This window comes from Nannobrachium achirus (genome assembly GCF_963921795.1).
Source record: "Nannobrachium achirus genome assembly, chromosome: 11".
NCBI classification, from domain to species: Eukaryota; Metazoa; Chordata; class Actinopteri; order Myctophiformes; family Myctophidae; genus Nannobrachium; species Nannobrachium achirus.
Window position 1 is genome coordinate 52,337,502 of NC_137820.1, and position 21,820 is coordinate 52,359,321.

General features: G+C 40.9%; 2 protein-coding genes across 2 annotated transcripts in view; both read left to right on the plus strand.

The window, feature by feature from the left end:
* Window positions 1–2,490: 2,490 nt before the first annotated feature.
* Window positions 2,491–14,031, plus strand: irx5b (iroquois homeobox 5b; the record flags this gene model as incomplete). Its single annotated transcript, XM_080737169.1, has 5 exons — window positions 2,491–2,733; window positions 3,713–4,118; window positions 4,405–5,052; window positions 9,373–9,449; window positions 13,981–14,031. The coding sequence occupies 5 exons, from the start codon at window positions 2,491–2,493 to the stop codon at window positions 14,029–14,031; spliced, it is 1,425 nt and encodes a 474-aa protein (XP_080593295.1).
* A 494-nt stretch (window positions 14,032–14,525) lies between these two features.
* The window catches only part of lamb4 (laminin, beta 4), a gene marked incomplete at both ends in the record, with an annotated part of 47,110 nt that continues 39,815 nt past the window's right edge, over window positions 14,526–21,820 (plus strand). The window contains one exon of the mRNA XM_080737170.1: window positions 14,526–14,583. Within this exon, the coding sequence (XP_080593296.1) occupies window positions 14,526–14,583 (58 nt within the window). The remainder of the gene's footprint in view (window positions 14,584–21,820) is intronic.

Consider the following 21,820-nt stretch of genomic DNA (forward strand, 5'->3'; position numbering starts at 1 on the left):
ATCTGAATCTGTTGGCCAAGCCTTTTCACTCACATAGGAAACGTCCCAGCATTTCTAACACTTAATATGGAAATCCCAAGGGTGGCAATTATGTTTGAGCATGGATAGCAGACATTTCATACTTGGGATAATAACTATTAAAATGAGTATTTTCCAATTAATTAAACACCGTCTTTAAGTAACCTCTGGACATTTGCCCTGCAGGCTAAGCTAATTTATGGAATATTGGAGGGGAAAACAAACGAGCGATCCTTTCATGTGAAAATCTTAACAAAAGAGCGAGTACCACTGAGAATACGTGGGAGCTGAACTGTACACTTCCCTGAATATTCAACTTTGTACATGCAAATCGTTAACATAACTTTTCGATATCATAAAACGCACCACAGTGTCAGACTGTGGGCGTGCTTGTTGGGGTCCCCGAGCAGCCGAGCTGGTGAAATCATTTGAGATTCCCACCATTGCTTCAGACTGCTGATAATCCATGCAATATTTTGCATCCAGCCCTGAGAGAAAGCCCTTCTTGAGTCTACATAACAGTCAACGGTGAAGTATAATAAGAGGTGAAATCGCCCCTGCCAACAGTGGAGAGCTTTAATGAATGATGCTTAAAAAAGCGTGAAAATGCAGCTTAAAAAACGGCAGTGATTCAGAAACAGTCTGCTCATCTCTCCTGCATCATTTCACCCTGCTGCCATAAATGCATTCATGCTCGTGATGTGCTTAGTGAGACTCCTTAAGGAGAACGTTTTCCTATTACTCAGGCTTCATTATGCCAAATCAATATTCGTTTAGCAGCTGAGGTTATAGCCCAGGCTATAGCCTACACTTCAAGGTAGTCTCTCCAGCTCTCTCCTGCACACAGCTCGGATAAGTGCTGTCGTTACAAAAAAGAATATTATTCCAAGCTCTTTTCATGCAGAAAATGTCTACTGTGTGGGTTTTACATTACTTAAAAGAAAACAATATAATCCCAGTAAAAAACCCAATATTCTGTGATGTTTTGAATGGGCCTATACATTTTTCTTGTATCATTTCTGACAGCTACCATGGTCATTGAGGCAGACAGGCCCTATTAAACAGGTTCCTTAAATTGATATTGAAATAACCATTTGGACAGAAATTGAAACTTAAATTAAGCTCTCAACACAAGCCATCTTGTGACCGAGAGTACAATGTTCCATTCTTACCTGGAAACGTCTGCCATATACTGTAGCCCACTGTTCTCCTCCTGGAATATAAATCGAGATGTTATTATCCAAAGACTTGCAGTGCTTTGCAGGACTGTGCCATCATCATAAAGTGGAACCAAAAAACTAAACAAAAGCAAACAAAAAACCTACTGTAGGGCTATCTACTTCATTTATTGTCACAGACAGTCTGCAACGCCTTGTTCACAGTCACTCACACTGAAAGGTAACCCACTGGCCTAAGAATAGTAACTGCAAACAAGATTAGCTGTGGGTATTCACTGAGATTAGAGACATGGACACTCCTGTGAAGTAGTAAACTATAGTATGCCTGGTATAAAGCAGGTTCATTGATGAAATCCTTTTTACACAATCACACAATTCATTAAAAAAAACTATGAACCAGAAATCACATGCATCTGGCACAGAGTTTCTCACAGTGAAATGATAACACAATAACATTAGGGCATTCACAGGGAGGTATTGTGTGACATCATGAACATAGAAGTGACACTGAATGCAAAAAGCTTACAGTTGAGATACAGTAGGGCAGGCCTAGTTACAGGATAGGTCATGTATTGCCATGGGACTTGTCCTAATGTCCTTACATGGAAGATATAGAATGAATATGAATCCTCTAGCCTATCATTCAAGCAAACAGTTATTACCATTTATAAAAAAACTTTCTGAAATCACTCCACACCCCTCTGCCTAACTCTTTTAACACCTTAATGCCCTGAGCAAACACCTGCTTCAGAAGTGTGTGTGTGTGTGTGTGTGTGTGTGTGTGTGTGTGCGTGCGTGCGTGCGTGTGTTTGTGTATGCGCGCGCGCGCATGTGTGTGTCAGTGTGTGTATGGGCGCTCGCGCATATCTGGTACGCACTTGTGTTTATGGGGTGGAGCTGACAATCATACAATGAGTTGCCATTCCCACCGATTTCCTTCCCCCTTTCAGCAAGGGGCGCGTTGGGTTGGGTGCACGCACACTTCTCAATGTGCACTTGTGCAGGATCCGGCACGCACAGCTGATAGGCACTCTCTGGTCTGTCGCGGCAAAAGCACCACACACAACTCTCACAACTCAGTGCAGTTAAAAGACACAACAACAACACACTGAACGGCTCGCAATGTTACGGGATGAAACGTAACTCCTAAAAAAAAACGCGCTCCTTTGTGGGGAAATTAGCATCTCCAGATGTGAATTTTATATAATTTTCCTCGTTTTGTTCTGTGCGCGTCTCCCGAGCAAAGCGCACAGTCCAACTGGCACACTTTTCCCCCCACTTTTTTCCCGTCGTCATGTCGTATCCTCAGGGCTTTCTGTTCCAGCCGTCGGTCTCGCTGGCTCTTCATTCTTGCCCGTCCTTCGGCTCCGGTGTGATTCTAGGACCAAGGACAGAGGAACTGGGTCGCTCGTCCTCCAGGTCAGCCTTCGCGCCGTACGCGGGATCAGCGCCGTTCAGCAGCTCTTCTCCCGGCTTCAACTCTCACCTCCCGTACGGCGGAGAGCCCCGGGCGGCAGCAACTTTGAACTCGTTCGTGGTAAGTAGCAAAGTTACCACATGTTGGCTGAAATGGAGTTGTGTGTAGCCTAATACACAGGTTCCCATGCACTGGATCTCTGGACCCATGTGTGGGTCGTGGACACCGACACATTTGTATGGGTCCCTTTGTTTTTTTTTGTTTCCTAATTTACTTTTTAAATTATTATTGAAAATATATATATTTTTTAAAGCTTTTTTTTTTCATGAATTAAAAACAAAATTCATTGATTTTTCAGTAATTTCATGAAGAAATCAAAGAAGAATCAAAGAAATTACATAAAATTTGAAAACAAATGCCATAAGAAGTAGTGAAAATAGCAGATCTACAAGTTCACAACACAGCGCAAAGCCTCTTGTTGTGAGCTTGTAGATCTGCTATTTTCACTAGTTGGCAATTTCGGGCAAAAAAGTTTGGGAACCACTGGTGTAGACTATCATTATGTTTGCTATCCAACTAAGTACGTGCAGACGAAGCGCACAGGAAGACAGGTGCCATCTGTTATTGTTGAGCTGTGCAAATTTAGATGTGGCAATCATTTAATTTGGTAACCATTTCTAACTTTACCCAGGCCGTTTTACAAAAATCTGGTCACAATCTTAATTCATTTTATTCTTTCTTTCTTTCTTTCTTTCTTTCTTTCTTTCTTTCTTACTTATATGAAGTATAGTGTGACACCAAATTGCAACACATTTTGAGAGACTTACAGACAGAAAATCATTTGTTTTACAGCAACACATATGTAAAACTCTTCCTATAGACCTTAAATCTGATTTAAGTTAATGAACGTCTACGCATTCATTTATTGAAAGTGTATAAAACATATCCAGTAAGGACCCCATTTAGCACTTATGTCTGTAGCTATTTTGCTAGAAAATTGTGTAATTCATTATTTCACACTCCTGTAGCCTATAGTGGACTCTGAAGACGGACATTATGATGTTCTGATAACATAAAATCCACTTGTTCACTTTTCCAGGGCTCTGCATATGACCCCTCCACGGGGATAACCGGAGCCATAGACTATCATCCATTTGGAGGGGCCCTGGGACCTTATCCGTATGGAGACCCTGCATACCGTAAAAATGCGACCAGGGACGCCACGGCCACCCTCAAAGCCTGGCTCAACGAGCACCGTAAAAACCCCTATCCCACCAAAGGAGAGAAGATCATGCTGGCCATCATCACCAAAATGACCCTGACCCAGGTGTCCACATGGTTCGCCAACGCCCGGAGGCGTCTGAAGAAGGAGAATAAAATGACGTGGACGCCCAGGAACAGAAGTGAGGATGAGGAGGAAGATGACAATATTGACCTTGAGAGGAACGACGAGGAAGATGAGCCGATCAAGTCAGCCAACGAGCTAGCATCTAAGAATGGGTCTGGTGCGTAAATTATTTATTAACTTATATATTATTTTTGTATTTTTGCTAAATCTGCTTTGCTTTTTTAATTTGAGTTACACATTGTTATTATTAGTGTTTGTCAACTATTTTATAGTAGCTTATTTTATTTTGTTTTATTCGTCACATATATCTTATTGGCTTATTAGCGGCATCTTATGAGCATGTCCGAGCATAGGCTGTGTGTGTGCTTGACTGTGCTTATTTGTTTCGGTGCATCTTTTGACCTTAAAATATGCTAATCTTCTTGGCCTACTCTTTTCTGTAGCTGGACAACATCCAACAAACCCTTGCGAGAAATACAATGAGGACAACTGCAGCAGCGGTGACATGGAACGGGGCTTAACTGATCCGGATTTTAAGGACCGGGGGGACAAGAGAATGTCCCAAACGTCAGGGCCCGTCACCGGTGCGTCTTCCCAAAACGTACAACCTGGGATCCACAGAGTTCAAGAGTCAGACCGTGCACCAAGTCCAGCATCGAAGCGCACCAGTGATGTTTCCAACACCACCTCTGTCATACACTCACAAAACCCAGCTCCAAAACCAAAATTGTGGTCACTCGCTGAGATTGCAACTTCTTCGGACAAATGCAAAGGATCTAGTGAAACTTCACATATCGTGGGAACAGGCCCAGCGCACATAACGTCTTCATCGCGGAACCAATTCCCTCACAGCGCGGCTCTATCAAGACACCTCTATTATACTTCTCCGTTTATTCCTGGCTATTCAAACTATGGCACTTTCGGACACTTGCACAATGGCCCTGGATCAAACATGGGCTCTGCAGCACATTTAAACGGATTACATCAAACTATGTTGCAGAGAGCAGAGGCAATGACCAGGGACAGTAAACTAAGAAGCCAGACACAATTAGATATTTGTAAAGATTTAACGCTCCACGAACTCAAGAAAGGTATGATGATGAACGTGAAAGATTTGAGGGACATTTGAAGGGTGGCAGACTTTTATTTATTTTGACCGTGCAGTAGCCTATTTGTGGGATGCCTTTCTGCCATGGCCTGGGATTTCTAACAAATTAGAAGACTATTAAAAAAGGAAAAGACCACATAGGCCACAGACTATTATTTAGTAAAATGAATAAACAATTTTAGACTGCATTTTTCTATGTTCATAAAGATGTAATCTTTGTAGTGCATTTCTGCACGAAACGCAAATTACTCATTAAAGGCTAGTTTTATGAATATGTAAGAAACCACTCTCAGTTTTTACTTAAGTAATTATTTTTCATTTCATTGAATTATATCTATTATGTGAAATGAATGGACTGGCCTGATTCATGACACCCCCCCCACCCCCATCAGAATAACTTAGAATACAAATATAATTCCCACAGGTGGCCTGTAAGATCCAGGCCTAAGCAAAATGTATAATTTCCACAGGCCTTGCAGGAACACAAACCAAAGAGTGCAGTAAGCCTTGTACAGAGTCATCCTAAACCATGACCATTTAATCGAGCATAAAAATACAAAATATTGCCTTTTATCTTCACTCGAGTCACTCTTCTGTTGTGTTGTCAAAGAAATGATTATAGCCTTCTGTAATATAAGGGACTTAAGTTCACAGCTTAAAATTGCTGCTCTGACAAACAGGAAGACATTCAGTTTCTTTACAGCACAGCCCCTATATTTAATCACAGATAACCTTCCTGGACAAATATCAACAGCTAAGAGGCTTACATTTTCTTGGGGCATCTTTTAGGAATTAATTGTGTAAATTTCAGATCTAGTTGGTTTTCTTTTGAAGCCGGGGGATTTGCTCTGATCCTGTATTTTGCGGCTCCCAAGAGCAACAAACATGGGAAGGAAAATCATATCAGTCTCTAAGCTGTGTGCACACTCCACAATAACTTGGAATGAAAGTGTAATCTGCACCGTGCTTTAGTGAAACGAGAACATGTTTCATGTGCTATGGGATTGTAATGCCCCCGAGAATGCCTTATGCGATGACACAGTAAACTCCTCTGTGTTCATTTATCCATTTGTAACTCTGAGGGTGTGCGAATGGAACCAAATGGACCCGTTTGGTTACAATCGTACATTCTCAGAGTTAAATCAACTCAGAGGATTTTACTGTGTGCCTTTTTGTGCACGCGTCCATGTACTTCTGCTCTGTAACCACGCCTTTCAGTCTGCGAGAGAATACAAAAGAGGTCATGTCCCCTACTGTGAGGTTTCATGCTTTTAAAATGTTTCATATCGTCGCTGTCGGGGTGAAACCTCTTATCTCCAAATTTAAACTTTATTATCGTGCCCTACCTCGTCATACTACACAAAAGTGACAAAAATAGCCAATCAACAAGCTCACAAAGCGTCCCATTGCAACGTGTCGTGAGCTTGTAGATCTGCTATTTTTTTGAACAATTTTGAGAGTGACAGCTAAAGTAGTTAATTGTCTATGGGTTTTATGAATATTGAACCAATGCAAAGTATTAACAAGAGCTTGTAACTAAACAATAACTACATTGGATCCATTGGAACACAGGTTCTTTTTTCCATTTTTTGAAAAGTAAGTTTTGGACATAAGAGGTTTCCATCCTATGATATTCAACACATTTCCAATACTTTATTATTTTTTCAGAGTATCATGTTGTGTTAAGACTAGAAGGGCACATTTTCACTGGGTTAAATGAACACTTGCACGCAACTCTAGGTGCCATACTCCCATGAAGCACACTTCATTCCCATTTACTGTGGATGGATAGCTTATTTTATTAAGGACAAATGAAGCATCTAATAAAATAGCTGCCATTACTTTGTATCACAGCAATTATGCTAATTCAGAATATCCTTCCTTACCATACAGGTATATGACATTTAAGTGCCTTGCTCATGGGCGTTTTGCTCTAGTGCCGTGGTTCTCAAACTTGGGGTCGGGACCCCAAGTGGGGTCCTCAAATTATTTTGTGGGGTCCCCAGGAGATTAGCTTAATGTAAAAAGAAATGTCTCACTCAACGGTAAACAAACCAACATAAGTGTATACAGGGTATCTGCACATTTATGAAGTGACAATTTAAGGACTTTCAAGACCGTTTTAAAACCAAACTGGCCAAACTGTCAAATATTAAGTAAGCAAGAGGCGAACTTTGTGAAAATCGACATGCTCACAACGCCTCGCAACGCGATGCGTCGTGAGCATGTAGATCTGCTCTCACAATATTTATCTGTGGAACCGAGTCACATTAAATGTAATACTTACAATTCCAAGTGCTTATCAGGGTGGGGGTCCCCAGTTCAAATATGTTTATTCACGGCCTAAAAAGGTTTGAGAGGCCCTGCTCTAGTATGACCATTCCAGGTACAAAGTTATATTCAGTTATATTCTTTATTTAGACAGGATAGTAGAGAAATAGGAAACTGAGGGCAGACACTGGAGGAAGGACATGCAACATCGGTCTCTAACCAGACTCAAACCAAAGGAGGTTGCTATTACATTATGTAGTTGATGCACTATCCGGTCATCCACTGACTGGTACGTCCCGCACCTGCACTGCAGCCTTTCGACTGTTAGGTAGGCAAAAAATAGTCTGACATTTAGCTTCACATAGCCTGCCACCTTGTATTCACAGGGAAATATTGATCGACAACGAGAAAAAGAATGTGTGAGTGTGTTTACGTGTGTGCGGTGCGTGCGAAAGTAAACATGTGCATGTGTCTGCTGTCTGGCAAACAACCGTCAATAATTCATGATCTGAAACAACAGAGTGCCAATGACAATAATGAGGACATAATGAAACAGCTTATTGATCAGCTTAAATAAATCTCTTAACGACTCCGAAGGCCCAGCAGTCAGTAAGAAAGAATACGTGCAGTCCCCAAAAGTATTATGTAAGAGAACTATCCTGTTTCTGTAATAAAAGCAGTGCCCAAATCAATAGGACATAGACAGAGCACGGTCTCAGTTGTGTGTCATCACCTTGAATGAGGATATGCTGTGTAGAATCTTGAGTGTTAATTTAACCACTTAAACATTATAGACTTTATTGACCGGTGTCCCCCAGGGATCTACAGTATACTTGGCCCTCCCAATTTTTTACCTCTACACCAAATCTCTTTGCGTTGTGTTGTGATGCATTTATTTTCACCATTTTGTCAAATGTTTTCCTGTTATGACATTCCCAGAAGAAGGACGCAACTAACAGTGGTTAAAAAGTGTAGAAATGGACCCTTATGTTGCGGAGAAGCACAGCCTCATTACTGTATCTATTCATAGATAATTTCCTGGACTCTGGGAAAATAGCAACAGTGAAAAGGTTCATGTAACTCGATGAGACATGAGTGAGTTACATTGACATTCAGGATTTTGCAGTGTAGTGCGCAAACAATTTGGGAGGCTGTTGCCAAAGCAGATTTGTAACCTCATTTGTAACAGATTATTATAAATATACTGAATACGACGTGTATATGAATGATCATATCCTAACTTTGAAAGTGGTAGGGCGAAAACATACACTCAGGCTATGTTGAGTCTTGTCTATGCATGTAGCTTGGATTGGATTTGAATGTGCATTTCTCCTCTACGAAAGTACTGCTATTTGAGGCTTTAAGTTTGAAAATATAGTTCCAGTCAGAAAGCATGAATATTTAGCGCTATGAATACATCTTTGGATAAACGGTGGTTCCTATCATTCATACCGGTAGATACAAACAACCATTCTGTGTTGATTATTTGGCTTAAATAAAACATAAAACATCTTCAGATAGAATAAGGGGATAAAGACAAATTCTAGATATACAATAAATATAATTAAAATCATTTCCACTATAGCCAACACCTTACACTCAAAATGTTACACTCTAGGATCTCTCATGAACATCACTTCTCTTACACAGTAAAATCATCAGTATTAAATGATGAATTTGTAATTCTTGAGACTATACAAAATGTAACCAAATGGTTGTACTCCATTTGTACATTTTAAGAGTTCAATTTGATATTGAGGATTTTACTGTGTAGAAAGCCTCTTCGCACTTGCGCTACATTGCTCAAATCTGCACTAACCACACCTCTGTAGAGCTCGGTCCCTAAGCCTTTTGCTTCCAGCTGTGTGTTTACACCAAGCTAAACACTGTCAGACAATGTCGAGCATGTGACTCAACCAGCACGGAGCCCAGCCACCGGCCAACCCATAGGACTGGCAGATGTCTGCTGCTGATGCCACTCAAGCCTCCTGCCAGGCAGTTCCTTTGCCCTCTTTTGCTTGTCTCGCTCCAGGACCACCCATACAACAGCTGGGCTCACAGCGCTGGCTTCTCACAGCCGGACCACCAGGATGCTCTCAGTGGAAGGAGGTAATACACTGTCCCCCAAAATAAACCGCTTCCCTGGTGACATGTATTGTAGCCACTGGGGCTGAGAAAACCTTTTATTTATTTATTTATTTATTTATTTGTGACCATTATGACCTTCTGTTCTGCTTAAAAACCTGAAGCACTGTGTACTCAGCTGCTTACTGTACATCAAAGGTCCAACTGAATGAAGGTAAGACATTTGATAACCCTCGGATGTGCTTAAAAGACCAGACACTGCCTGTTACATTGCCTGTATCACCTTCCTCCCACAAATGAAAGGGGAACTTTGCCGCTGATGAAGTGGCACCCAGATACAATAGTGCTGGTGGAGTAATACAGTAGATGGATCTATTCTATGTAATCCATTCAAACCACAACCACTGTTCTGTTTCAAGCAGGTACTATTAGTGGACATTAATAATGACAAGTTCCTAAGACAAATATGTGGAGCTATGCTTGAAAAAGGGTGAAGTTTCATTGTAATGTTATACCATGTGTATAACATTACAATGAAACTTCACCCATTGTCAATTAATAGATGATGGATGAACGTGGATGGAATTTAGGTGCAATGTAATAGAAAAGATTAGAAGCCTGTGTTCACAATATTACTATCATCATCATCATCATTATATTATTATTAATACTAATATTATTATTGTTATGTGCTGTAAAAAAAAAGTAATATATGAGCTAAAGAGAATTAAGTTACATTATGTTATGAGACTGCTTGAGAAATCTTTGAAAGATCAGTTCGCATGCCTTCACTTTGCTTTGAGCACCACCTAGTGTCACAAGCATCAAGTATCTATAGATTTTCCATACCATTCATCCAATCCACTTCACCCTTTTCCACCGGGGTTGAACCGGTTCAGTTATTTTTTCCCGCCTAATATTGAACCAGTTCAGAGTGATTCCACTGAAAATGAGTTGGTTCGGAACTGGAACCAAAAGATTGCTGCCGGTTTCGTGAAAGCACCACGTTTACAAGAATCAGTTCTAGAACCATATAGTTCTTTTGACGGAAAAGGGGCCCAATGGTGTGTGTATTGCTAAGGAAGGACCCAAGGAAGTGCAGTGTTGGGTGTGAAGTCAAAGAAGTGGTTCTCCAGAACCAGCCCATTCTGAACCTGCTCAAGCTCTAGTGCAGGGGTGGCCACACTTTTTTGACATGAGATCTACTTTTAAAATGACTAGCTCAACATGATCTACCCATCCAAAATGTTTTAGCTGAGGGCCTGAGGGAGGCTTTGGAATAGCAGCACTGGCGTTACAGTTTAGACAAACACACTTACTGTAAGGGGGAAATAAATGGGAAATACTGGGGGAAATGTCTTCATCCCATTCTGTATAGGTTTTGGGGTTCTTTGTAATGCTACTGACTCTTGAACAAAGTATTGCATTGGAGGTTTGCCTACTTTAGAAGCCATGAAGGGAGCTGACAGGCCCTTCTTGATGTCATATTGACATGTTCTTTTTATATTTCAATGATATATTTTTTGAGGCATGTCATGTGGTCTACCTGCACACCCTTGGTGATCTACTGGTAGATCACGATCTACCTTTTGGGCACCCCTGCTCTAGTGCAATCAATGCACGGGCATTGCCCTAGTTATCTTTAATAAATTGGCTTATCAACTCAAGTCCAAAGTTTATACAAGTACACAATATTCACCTCAGTTATGACTTCAAGGATTCTTTATTCTCTGCCAATAACCTTATTATTTTTTTATCATCTGCATGCAGACACATCTCTTTACCATTAAAAAAAATGCAAGACAGTAAATCAAATATAAGAAAAAGAAAAAATGCTGTTATGCTCTTATGCTGACACCTAGCCTAAATCATTACTGTCACTTCAGTAAAGCAACTATATCCTAAATTATCACAATTATAATATACCATGAAGTCTTTTTCAGATCAGGTGAAAATCCAGGAATAATATTTTGGAACGGAGATAGCACAGACTATTAGAAGGGAGGATTAAACAAACTCACTTCCCTGTTTCACCCTGCTAGGCCTAGGAGATTTAGCTAGGTGTGTGGCAGATGGTGCCGTTTGCTTGCAGTCATACCTCCAGTGACCCTTGCTGTTGAATATCACACAGTGGGATACAGCCTTCCATGTGTTTTGCTCTGATGCATTCTGTCATCTTCAGTTTCTCACTGCAGCGCTGTTGGCCACTGATGCCAACCTATTCAACCACTCTTCAAATTAATTAATTTTTTCCCCGCTTAAAAGCCATTGAATCAAACTGGGAGTTAATATATATATATATAATGCATCAATAACACTAAATAATTGCCATATATAGCTTTAAATGACTTGGAATCTATTTTCTTTTTTTAAGTAATATAATTCATTTGTGCGGTCAAGTGGACAGTGGCAAACCTATAATATTAACCTTTGCATCTCTACAAAAGCACAGTTGATGCCTAGGCATATTGGATATGATATGTGGCGCTATAAGTTGACTTAAGAGTACTAGACCTGGTACTCGTGAACGATGCAAGTTGAAAATGTATTTCTCCACCCGTTGTACCCATCTGTACCTGCATGTGTCTATTTTAAATTGTTATGCCTACTGTGCTATTTTATTTGTTGATCTTTTGTTATTTGTTGTTTAGTTTTCCCCAAATGCTTATCATGTTGCTCTTTTACCCTGCTCTGTAAAGCACTGTGTGACTATATGTCTGGAAATGTGCTATCCTACTAATAAACGACATATTGTCTGTCTATCCGATGTCTGTCTGATACACACACATGCTGACATCACTGATACTAAACAGTGCCCAAAATTGGAGATAACTGACATCGCTGATACCTCCGCCTGTACTGCGCATGCGTCACCGCTGTGGTAACAGCCCCATGCTGAAACAGTGCCCAAATTTGGAGATGACAGACATCACTGATACCGCTGCCATGGTAACAGCCCCATACTGAAACAGTGCCAAAATTTGGAGATGACTGACATTATTGATAGGTCTGGGTCTCCAACATTATTTCTGAACCTCCTACATTCAATCCCTCATAATACTGTGCACACCCCATAATCCAAACTGCACATAATTTGGAGCACATATGTTCGAACGGGCAAGTACTAGTATAAATATCATCTGTCTGTGTGTGTGTTCCTTCATTCCCATATATGGAGATTTCTGTACCTGTCTCTCTGTGTCCCTGTAATGCCCATACATGGAGTTCTGTGTCAGGTAGGCCTATGCCTAAACATGGAATCCAGTCTATATGCTGTCAGTTCTCTGACATTGGACATCAGGGTACTCCATATATGGGGATTTGCGGTTTTATCAATACATTTAGCCAAAATGTCGCAACATTTTGGAGATCTGCTAATGCGACAACTTCCCAAGTGGCACATGCCAAGTTTAAAGTCTTTCGGCCCCATGTATAGCATGTCCATACTGGCATCCGGTCAGATCGGCAGTTACAGACATCCGGATCTCAGTAGCCTATATTCCTATATATGGGCGTGTCAGTGGGATCAATTGATTCTAGAAAACCGCCTATCCGACCAACTTCAATGCCAGGCACTGCACTCCCTCGGGTCGTCTGCGTTGCGCACACCCTATTTGAAGACCTCCGTGAAGTTGGCACCCCATATGATGAAAACATGAATAAAAATGGTGTCATTCTTTAGTGCTGGATTTGTGCTGAATTGTGCTGTACATTTTATCATTTGGGCTGGTGTCATTTTATAGATATTCTACACACCACCACTGTACTGTAGCTCTACACCGCCCTCTGTAGGGCAGACCACTGTACTGCTGCTAAATCTGCTAATTCATAACCATATCAATATTTATATCCATAAATATATTTAAAAACACAATTGATGATTTCAACTGCACAAATTAGAGCACATCCAGCACTAAAGAATGAGACCCTTTTTTCTGATTTGGAGCCAAAGAAATGGGGGTGGCAAGGCTCAGCAAACTTACAACTTAAAATATCTCAATTCAGCACAAATCCAAATACCATTTTTGTTCATGTTTTCATCATATATATATCATATGGGATGTCAACTTATATAATCCGGGCCGTATCAGAAATTGTAAATGACAAATTCTACGTTTCACATTCAATATTTCATTGAATTTTCCCTCCTTTTTAATGTCTGTGGACAAATAAAAATCCTTGAATAAGATCCTGGTTGAACACTTTAGTTGAATGCCTTTTCTTTCACAGGATAGTGTATGGAAGATAAGCTGTCTGAGAGGCGAGGATCAGCTCCTGGCTGGAGTGGATGATAGACCAGCTCCTGGCTCTGAGAGACTTTCAAACAATCTGCTGCAGAGCACGGTGGTCTCTGCTTCTACCTAGTGGTCAAATTGGGTATTATTGATCGAACTTGACTATTTTTAATGTATTTCTTACTTAATTTGGACAAGACGTATGGAGCTGGAAAGCTAGCCGGGAAATTAAAGGCAACACCTTTGACATGAATGTAAGCTACAAAGGAAAGCATTAAAAACATGTGTTATTAAGAACCTTTTTATAATCGTGTTCCCAGGCGCCCCTCATTGCATCTGTCCTGAGGAGGAGGGGCCCCATGCAGTGCTAGGCCTCCCCTGAGCAGACGGCCCAGCCTCACGCTTCACCTGCTTCAGTCAATGCCATGCTGGGAACACCACCAGGTCTCCCCGGTTGCCCTGAGAACTGAGGCACCGATAGCATGTTGACAGTGTCACACATGAACTGCCAGGGCAGCCTCTCCTCCCCTGTGCCAGCTCAATCAGTGACATTCCTCCAGCCTAGCTTCAGCTGTTATCGCTGTTGGAGACGTTGCTCCCGACAGGCCTTTTTTGGTCTCATCCCTTAGTGCTGAGCACCACCTTGACTGGCTGTCTCTCTATTATCATCAATAAAGTCTAATTTGCGAAGGAGTAGGCTTTACTTCCAATGCAGATAACTGGCCAGCAGCTCACAAAATACAGGGGGTTGTGTGAGAAGATATTTTTGCTTAATGCATTGCATGGTAAGATTTGTTGAGCAGGATATTTGTTTTAGCAACATGAAAGGTGTGCACATGTTGGGGAGGTCAATGGAGCAGGAAATATGGCTGAGGAGATCACCCCACCATTGGGATGCCAGGAGGGAAGACTGTTGAGGCCAGGTGGAGTGATGGGTTGCCACATGGAAGCGAGAGCAATAGGGGATGGCTTGGACCATGGCCTTTATCTTGAAGTGGTTTCTGGGGTTTGTGGACAAAAGCTTTGCAATAAATTATGCTATGGAGAACATTATATTCCTGGAGGATAACTGTAAGGCCAACCAACAATTCTAAACAGATCATATAATTGTGATATAGTAATTATGATAGTATTAATAATCTACAATTTTAGGGTTTGTGTAGCGTAGCCACTAGCCAGCCACGTCTTAAAAATGTAGGTGCAAACTTGACACAGGAAAACACGCAAGGAGAAGATATGTATCTGGTCAAGGTGCTGCTGGCAGCCAGCAAAAAAGCAATTCACAAGATTGTGGTATCAAAGTGACCCGCCATCTTGTGAGCAGTGGCTGTGCATTGTGGAGGAAATATATATGATGGAGAGATTTACCCACAAACTCAGGTTATTCCTGGAGAAATGGGAAAATGGACTGGGTATAACACCCAACAGGATGACACCACCGCACCGATAACGAACTTTGAAATGGACTGAAATTAGACATTTAAAATGATACAACAATGTAAACCCTGTGATGCATGTGATAATTTGCAAATAGATACTGAGAGGAGAGAAGGAGTCCCGCACACTGTCTTCACTTACAATCGATAACTTTATTCAGCAACGTTTCGGTCTCTTCAGACCTTCATCAGGCATAAAAGAAGCAGCTTGCATAAAGCCAGCCTCCTCTCAGTACATCGCAAGGAAAATGTGTAGCTTACTATTTATTTTGAACATGTGCATGCAAGTGTTTTTTCTTAATTTGATGAGAAGTGTCACAGGATCAGGCATGTAGAATTTCCTCTTTGATTTCCTTTGGTGAACTAATCCAACACTAGATGGAGTCCTAAGCATCAGGTTAGGGTGCTTTAATTCACTGGTGTGCTCATGTCTGTCTCTTTCCATTCTGTACTTACTAATTGTCTGTGTGAATCACACAGATTACATACAAATACAAATTGTGATCATGTATGCCTATATGCATATCTTAATGCAGAAGTGGTTTAATGATTCATACTGTTCAAGGTTCAAGGTTCAAGGTTGTACTTTATTGTTACGTCTTTTGTACAGGTACATAAGAGTAAAATTAGTTTTTTGTTTGGCATCCTTCAGTCAATGCAGTCGTATATCAAAAAAACAATATAATAACAGCAAACCACATCTAAAAATAATAATAATAATAATCTAAAAAGGAGTGCAAAAGGCAAAAAGAGCAACAGTAAAAGAAAAGAGCATCCTCAGATGTACATGTGCAAAAAGTTTGGCATATACTGTAGGTCTTGTTCTAAATTGGATGATGACCAACTGAGTGGTGTATATGTCACGGTTTGTTAGAGAAACAGGACGGTCGAGAAACGGAGCACTCGTGGTGCCGCACAGGGCGGAGCAAGCGGTCGCCACAACAACGTCCTCCAGGCGGTGCCGCTCGATTGTCCACGACATTGCAAGCGGCGTGAAGGCCAGCGGACCTTGGTCCTGCTCTTCGCGCGAGTGGCCGCGAAGAGCGGGCCAGGGCCGCGCGAGTTACGAAGCCGTGGTGAATGCAATCGTTATATTTATGCCCAGGCCGTAAGGCCTGGGCAAGCCCACGATAAACGCCCTGTCCAAGTGACTACAATGGAGCTAATGGCTAAGCTAGGCTAGGCTAGGCTAGGCTAGGCTAGGCTAGTAAATAAAGAAAGAGAGTCGCAAACGAGTGACGTCAGCGCCTTCACTATTGAATGGCTGCGTCGCCATCTGGTGGTGATTAGTGTGTGGTGAACGACAAAACAAGCGCTCTTACTCTTACCGTCCTGAGTTACCCAAACATACTGTAACATATATACTATTTACACTTGCTATTTGGTTAAAAAGAAATCCAGTCATTGGTGTATAGTAGGGCATTAAAAAAGTCGACAAGTCGACTCGGTCGACTTCATTACACAAGTCGACTGCCACCAGAGAAAGTCGAAAGTCTAAGTTGAAAAAAAAATATATATTATATTTCTATTAATCTATCTATAAATGCGAGAAGTCTCTGCGTGCGTGTGTGTGTGTTTGTAATCCGCGTATCTCGAGAACCGTTCGTCCCACCGGCTTCAGATTCGGCACGCGCGTTCCCCGCCGCGGCACGGAGTGCAGTGCCGGGTCTCGACCCGACCCGACGCGCGGTTTTCCCAAACCGGCGCGAAACGTTCGGAATCTCCTTATGCGGGGTTGATTGTTGACATCAGGCTGTTTCTGAGGAAATCGGCGAAAGCTCTGACTCATTGTGACATCACTTCATAAAAGGCTCTGACATCACGTACGCCACATGAGTCAACAAAAAATCTCTGTGAGTGTGTATGTATGTAGGTAATCCGCGTATCTCGAGAACCGTTCGTCCCACGGGCACGCGCGTTCTCCATATATGGGCATAAAATGAATGCCCGTACGCCACATGAGTCAACAAAAAATCTCTGTGAGTGTGTATGTATGTATGTAATCCGCGTATCTCGAGAACCGTTCGTCCCACGGGCACGCGCGTTCTCCATATATGGGCATAAAATGAATGCCCCCATATATGGGCATAAAATGGATTGCAGACAGACAGATACAGATATCTCCATATATGGACATAAATGGACAGAGGCAAACAGATGGTCAAAGATCTCCATATATGGGCATAAAATGGACGCAGACAGACAGATACAGATGAGTGTGTATGTATGTATGTAATCCGCGTATCTCGAGAACCGTTCGTCCCACGGGCACGCGCGTTCTCCATATATGGGCATAAAATGAATGCCCCCATATATGGGCATAAAATGGATTGCAGACAGACAGATACAGATATCTCCATATATGGACATAAATGGACAGAGGCAAACAGATGGTCAAAGATCTCCATATATGGGCATAAAATGGACGCAGACAGACAGATACAGATATCTCCATATATGGGCATAAATGGACACAGGCAAACAGATGTTCAAAACGGGTCCTATGACAACAGGTTTGCAGACAGACAGATACAGATATCTCCATATATGGACATAAATGGACAGAGGCAAACAGATGGTCAAAGATCTCCATATATGGGCATAAAATGGACGCAGACAGACAGATACAGATATCTCCATATATGGGCATAAATGGACACAGGCAAACAGATGTTCAAAACGGGTCCTATGACAACAGGTATAATGAGGTTTGCATTAAAGGGGGAACCGGCACTGTGTCTGCAACACAGTTGGAGGCACAGACAGATACTCCATATATGGGCATAAAATGGACGCAGATAGACAGATATCTCCATATATGGGCATAAAATGGACCCAGAACTATAACTGCAGTGATCTCCATATATGGACATAAAATGGACGCCGACAGACAGACAGACAGATACAGATATCTCCATATATGGGCATAAATGGACACAGGCAGACAGATGGTCAAAACGGGTCCTATGAAAACAGGTATAATGGGGTTTGCATTAAAGGGCGGGGCATTCATTCCCTATTTACATTGTTCCGAGTTGGCCAGGTCGCCGACTAGACGCTGGGCAGCTTCTAGTAATATATAATAGCAGATCTACATGAGGCGTTGTGAGCATGTAGATCGGCTATTTTTACAATTTTGCCTCTATATATTTGACAATTTGGACAATGTTTAATTTGCCATTTTAGAGGTATTAAAAAGTCCTTAAATTGGCACTTTAGAAATGTGAAGATACCCTCTATACACTTAAACTTTATGTTGGTTTGTTTACAGTTGAGTGAGAAAACAATGTTTCACATTAAGTTAATCATCTGGGGACCCCCCCAAAATAATTGGGGGGTCGTGTGTGATGTGATGACGTCATCAAACGATAAAGTCGAATTCAACTCAACTTTTTGCTGAGTCGTTTTTCACAAGTCGTTAATGCCCTAGTGTATAATAGGCCTACCGGTAGTGTCATCCTTTAAGTTCCAGTAAGAAAAGAATGAAAGTTCTGTTCCAAAGAAAACACTATTAACGTTTTAAATGTACTATTCAAAAGTAATTGTATTGTTGTTGGTATTATTATTGTTATATGATTGTCAGTGAAGACTCTAAGAGCACACAACTCACAGTTACACTTCTACTGTATGTAGTCCATGCCTTTGTGAAGATAAAACACCCCTTTACGCCATCACACTATGGAAAGAAACATAATCCCTCCTTCTCTCTCTTTCTCACTCTCTTTTTTTGTTCTTGTTCTTGCATGAATGTATTCACACGCACACGCACTCGCACGCACATGCACCCACACACACACACACACACACACACACACACACACACACACACACACACACACACACACACACATACAGCTGGAGGCTACGTTTTCAGCTCAGGTGTGCTCTTCAACATGCTGTGTCTTTTCCAGTCATTATGTATTTGGGCGTGCAGTGAGGCTGCAGCACAGACAGGTAAGCAACGGCTTCTGTTGGGTCTGCACTCATTAAATGATATAATCGATTTCTAAATTAAATAACATTTCAAAAATAGCAAAAATAGCAGATACAAGCTCACAAGCAATGTGATGCATTGTGAGCCTGTAGATCTTTCACAATTTCTGCACAACACCGCTGTACGAACACCTGTACGACAAAGTATAAAATAAGGCTTAACTAGTTAATTAATTACTATTTTTAAATTATTTCACCTTGATTTGCTGATAAATTAAAAACAAAACAAAAACAATTATGCCATAAACAAATTGTTTAAATCAATTAATCAAATAAGTTATCAACTCAATAATTGCTAAAGCTAATCGATAGTTGCAGCCTTAGATAATTCACTAAACACACTGTAAACTCCACAGTTCATTTAACCCAGGGAGTGTACAATTGGAACCAAACATACCTGGATCCATTTGTTACCATTTGTACACATTTGGTTAATTTTGTTAAAATAACACTGATGAATTTACTGTGTACCAAAGACAGACTTTTTTTTTTGCAGATTGAGAACTGTGCTCAACTATGTTTGTGAGTCTGGTACAACTTTCTGCTGGTGGTACACTGGTATAGGTCAACTCCATCCTGAATGAGATAGACTTATTTCATGAAACTGCTAGTAACTGTAATCAATGATGTGGGCTACTGTAATTATTAGATGTGGGCTAATTATCTGTTTGCGTTTATTGACGCTGTCCGGTTATGATCTGTTTATTGAGTTAAACAGCCTGGTAGACTTGCAGTTTTGCAATTAATGAAAGAAGTAACATTTTCATTCACTATGAATGAATGAAGTACTACAGTTTATTTCGTTTATTTATCAGATCATTATTTTACCTCCAAATGTTATGTATGTTAAAACAGTTATTGTTGGAGTTATATATTGATTCTGACTGCTTGATCTGAATTAACTGGCATGCTCTTGCATTTTATGGCATAATGTTTTATGCGCCCCCTTTCAAATCGATATAACAGGCACTAACGGTGTACTGGAAAGTAACATTTGAAATCTAGTGGGGTAAAAGATCCATTTAAAGCCAGGGATATCTTACAGTTATGTTCTGTCATATGAAGATGCAGAAAGTCTGAAACGTTTATCAGCCAGAAGCAAACCAAGATAAGCAGTCTTGTACTTCTGCCTTTGTAGTGCAACTCACCACGACTGTTGTGGGATCATCAATTAATCGTCAGTTGCTGGAACCAGAAGAAAATAACTACTGCTGGAACGTTTTCACACCAAAGAGGTATGTGAAACCTCGATGCAGCTCCCATGCACCCTGCAGTGACAGAAATGTAATTAATGTCCTCAATTAGGCAATTTGTCATAAAACCACCACAATAAGATAATGTAATTTTTTAATCTACATAATTAATAGTATCCCCACACACAGATACTGTACTTAACCTACAATTTGTTCCCACACTTACATTTCACCTTCCCAAGACTCAGCTGTTTACAGTAAATTCTTCTAAATAATGGCATTCTCTCTTCATTGCAGTTTACAGTATGACACTTAATACAGCAGAATACGGTTCATATTTCACTGTAAATTTACAGTGTGTATAATGCACAGTTGTTTGTACGTTGGCTTCATTCTAATGGCACTGTGTCCTCACTTGAGGCACCCAGTCAAGTCTCATCTAGTCAAGACTTTGTTTAGTTGGATTATATAGTGGATAAGCTAGGATGAAACACGACACAAGATCTTCCCTTTTCTTATCTAAACATTTTGCATGAATTCAAAGACAAATTGGAGTGCATTATTGCAGTGGCACCAAACTCGATATAACAAGATAGGCCTACATATCATACATAACACACCCAGCATGAATGCATTATTCATATTTTAGATTAATGTTATTTAGACTGCATGTTGGTTAGACAGATGAGATGGTACTATAGGTTTAATGTTTACCTGGTATCTTAGTTACTTTGAAGCACTACATTGTTTTTCATTGCACTCTACTTACAGTACATGACCATTTGTTTTTTGATTAGGTTCATGCCAATTACTCTTGCACTTGTAAGTCGTTCTGATAAATTGTAAATTGCAAATTATTTGTACATAAATTACTTAAGCATGCAACAGTCCATTTTGCAGGTTTCCGCCGAGTTTTCAAAGGCTATATAGCTTTCGAGTTGAGGCTTCACACTGTAAATCCCCATACAATTACTGGTGGGGCCCACGCATTCCCACTGAAGTTCATCAATCCCTCCAGGGATACCACTTCCATGCAGAGTTCTGCCGCTCATAATCGTACATTCCTGCACTGCCTGGGGCATACTATCTCACCAAAAGCACCGTGCATATCACACAATAGAGCAGAGTATGGAACACACAATACGTGAATGGTGGCCCATCATCAAATTACAGTGTACCTCACATGACTCATGCATGGCACACATCACTACACACACACACACACACACACACACACACACACACACACACACACACACACACACACACACACACACACACACACACACACACACACACACACACACACACTCTAGTAGTTTATAGGCCTATTGGATCTTAACAGGCAACACCTTAACAACTCTATTAGGCCTACTGCCCTATTTCAAATTAAGAGAAAAGCAGCTCTAAGCTCATAATTGTGTCGCATTGTGTGTTTGTTGAAAGCTTTATTTTTGATATTTAAAAGCACTGGTAGGTGGGACTACGTTTGTGAGATACACAGGTTTTATTGTAGGGTCATGCTTTAGTTACATTGT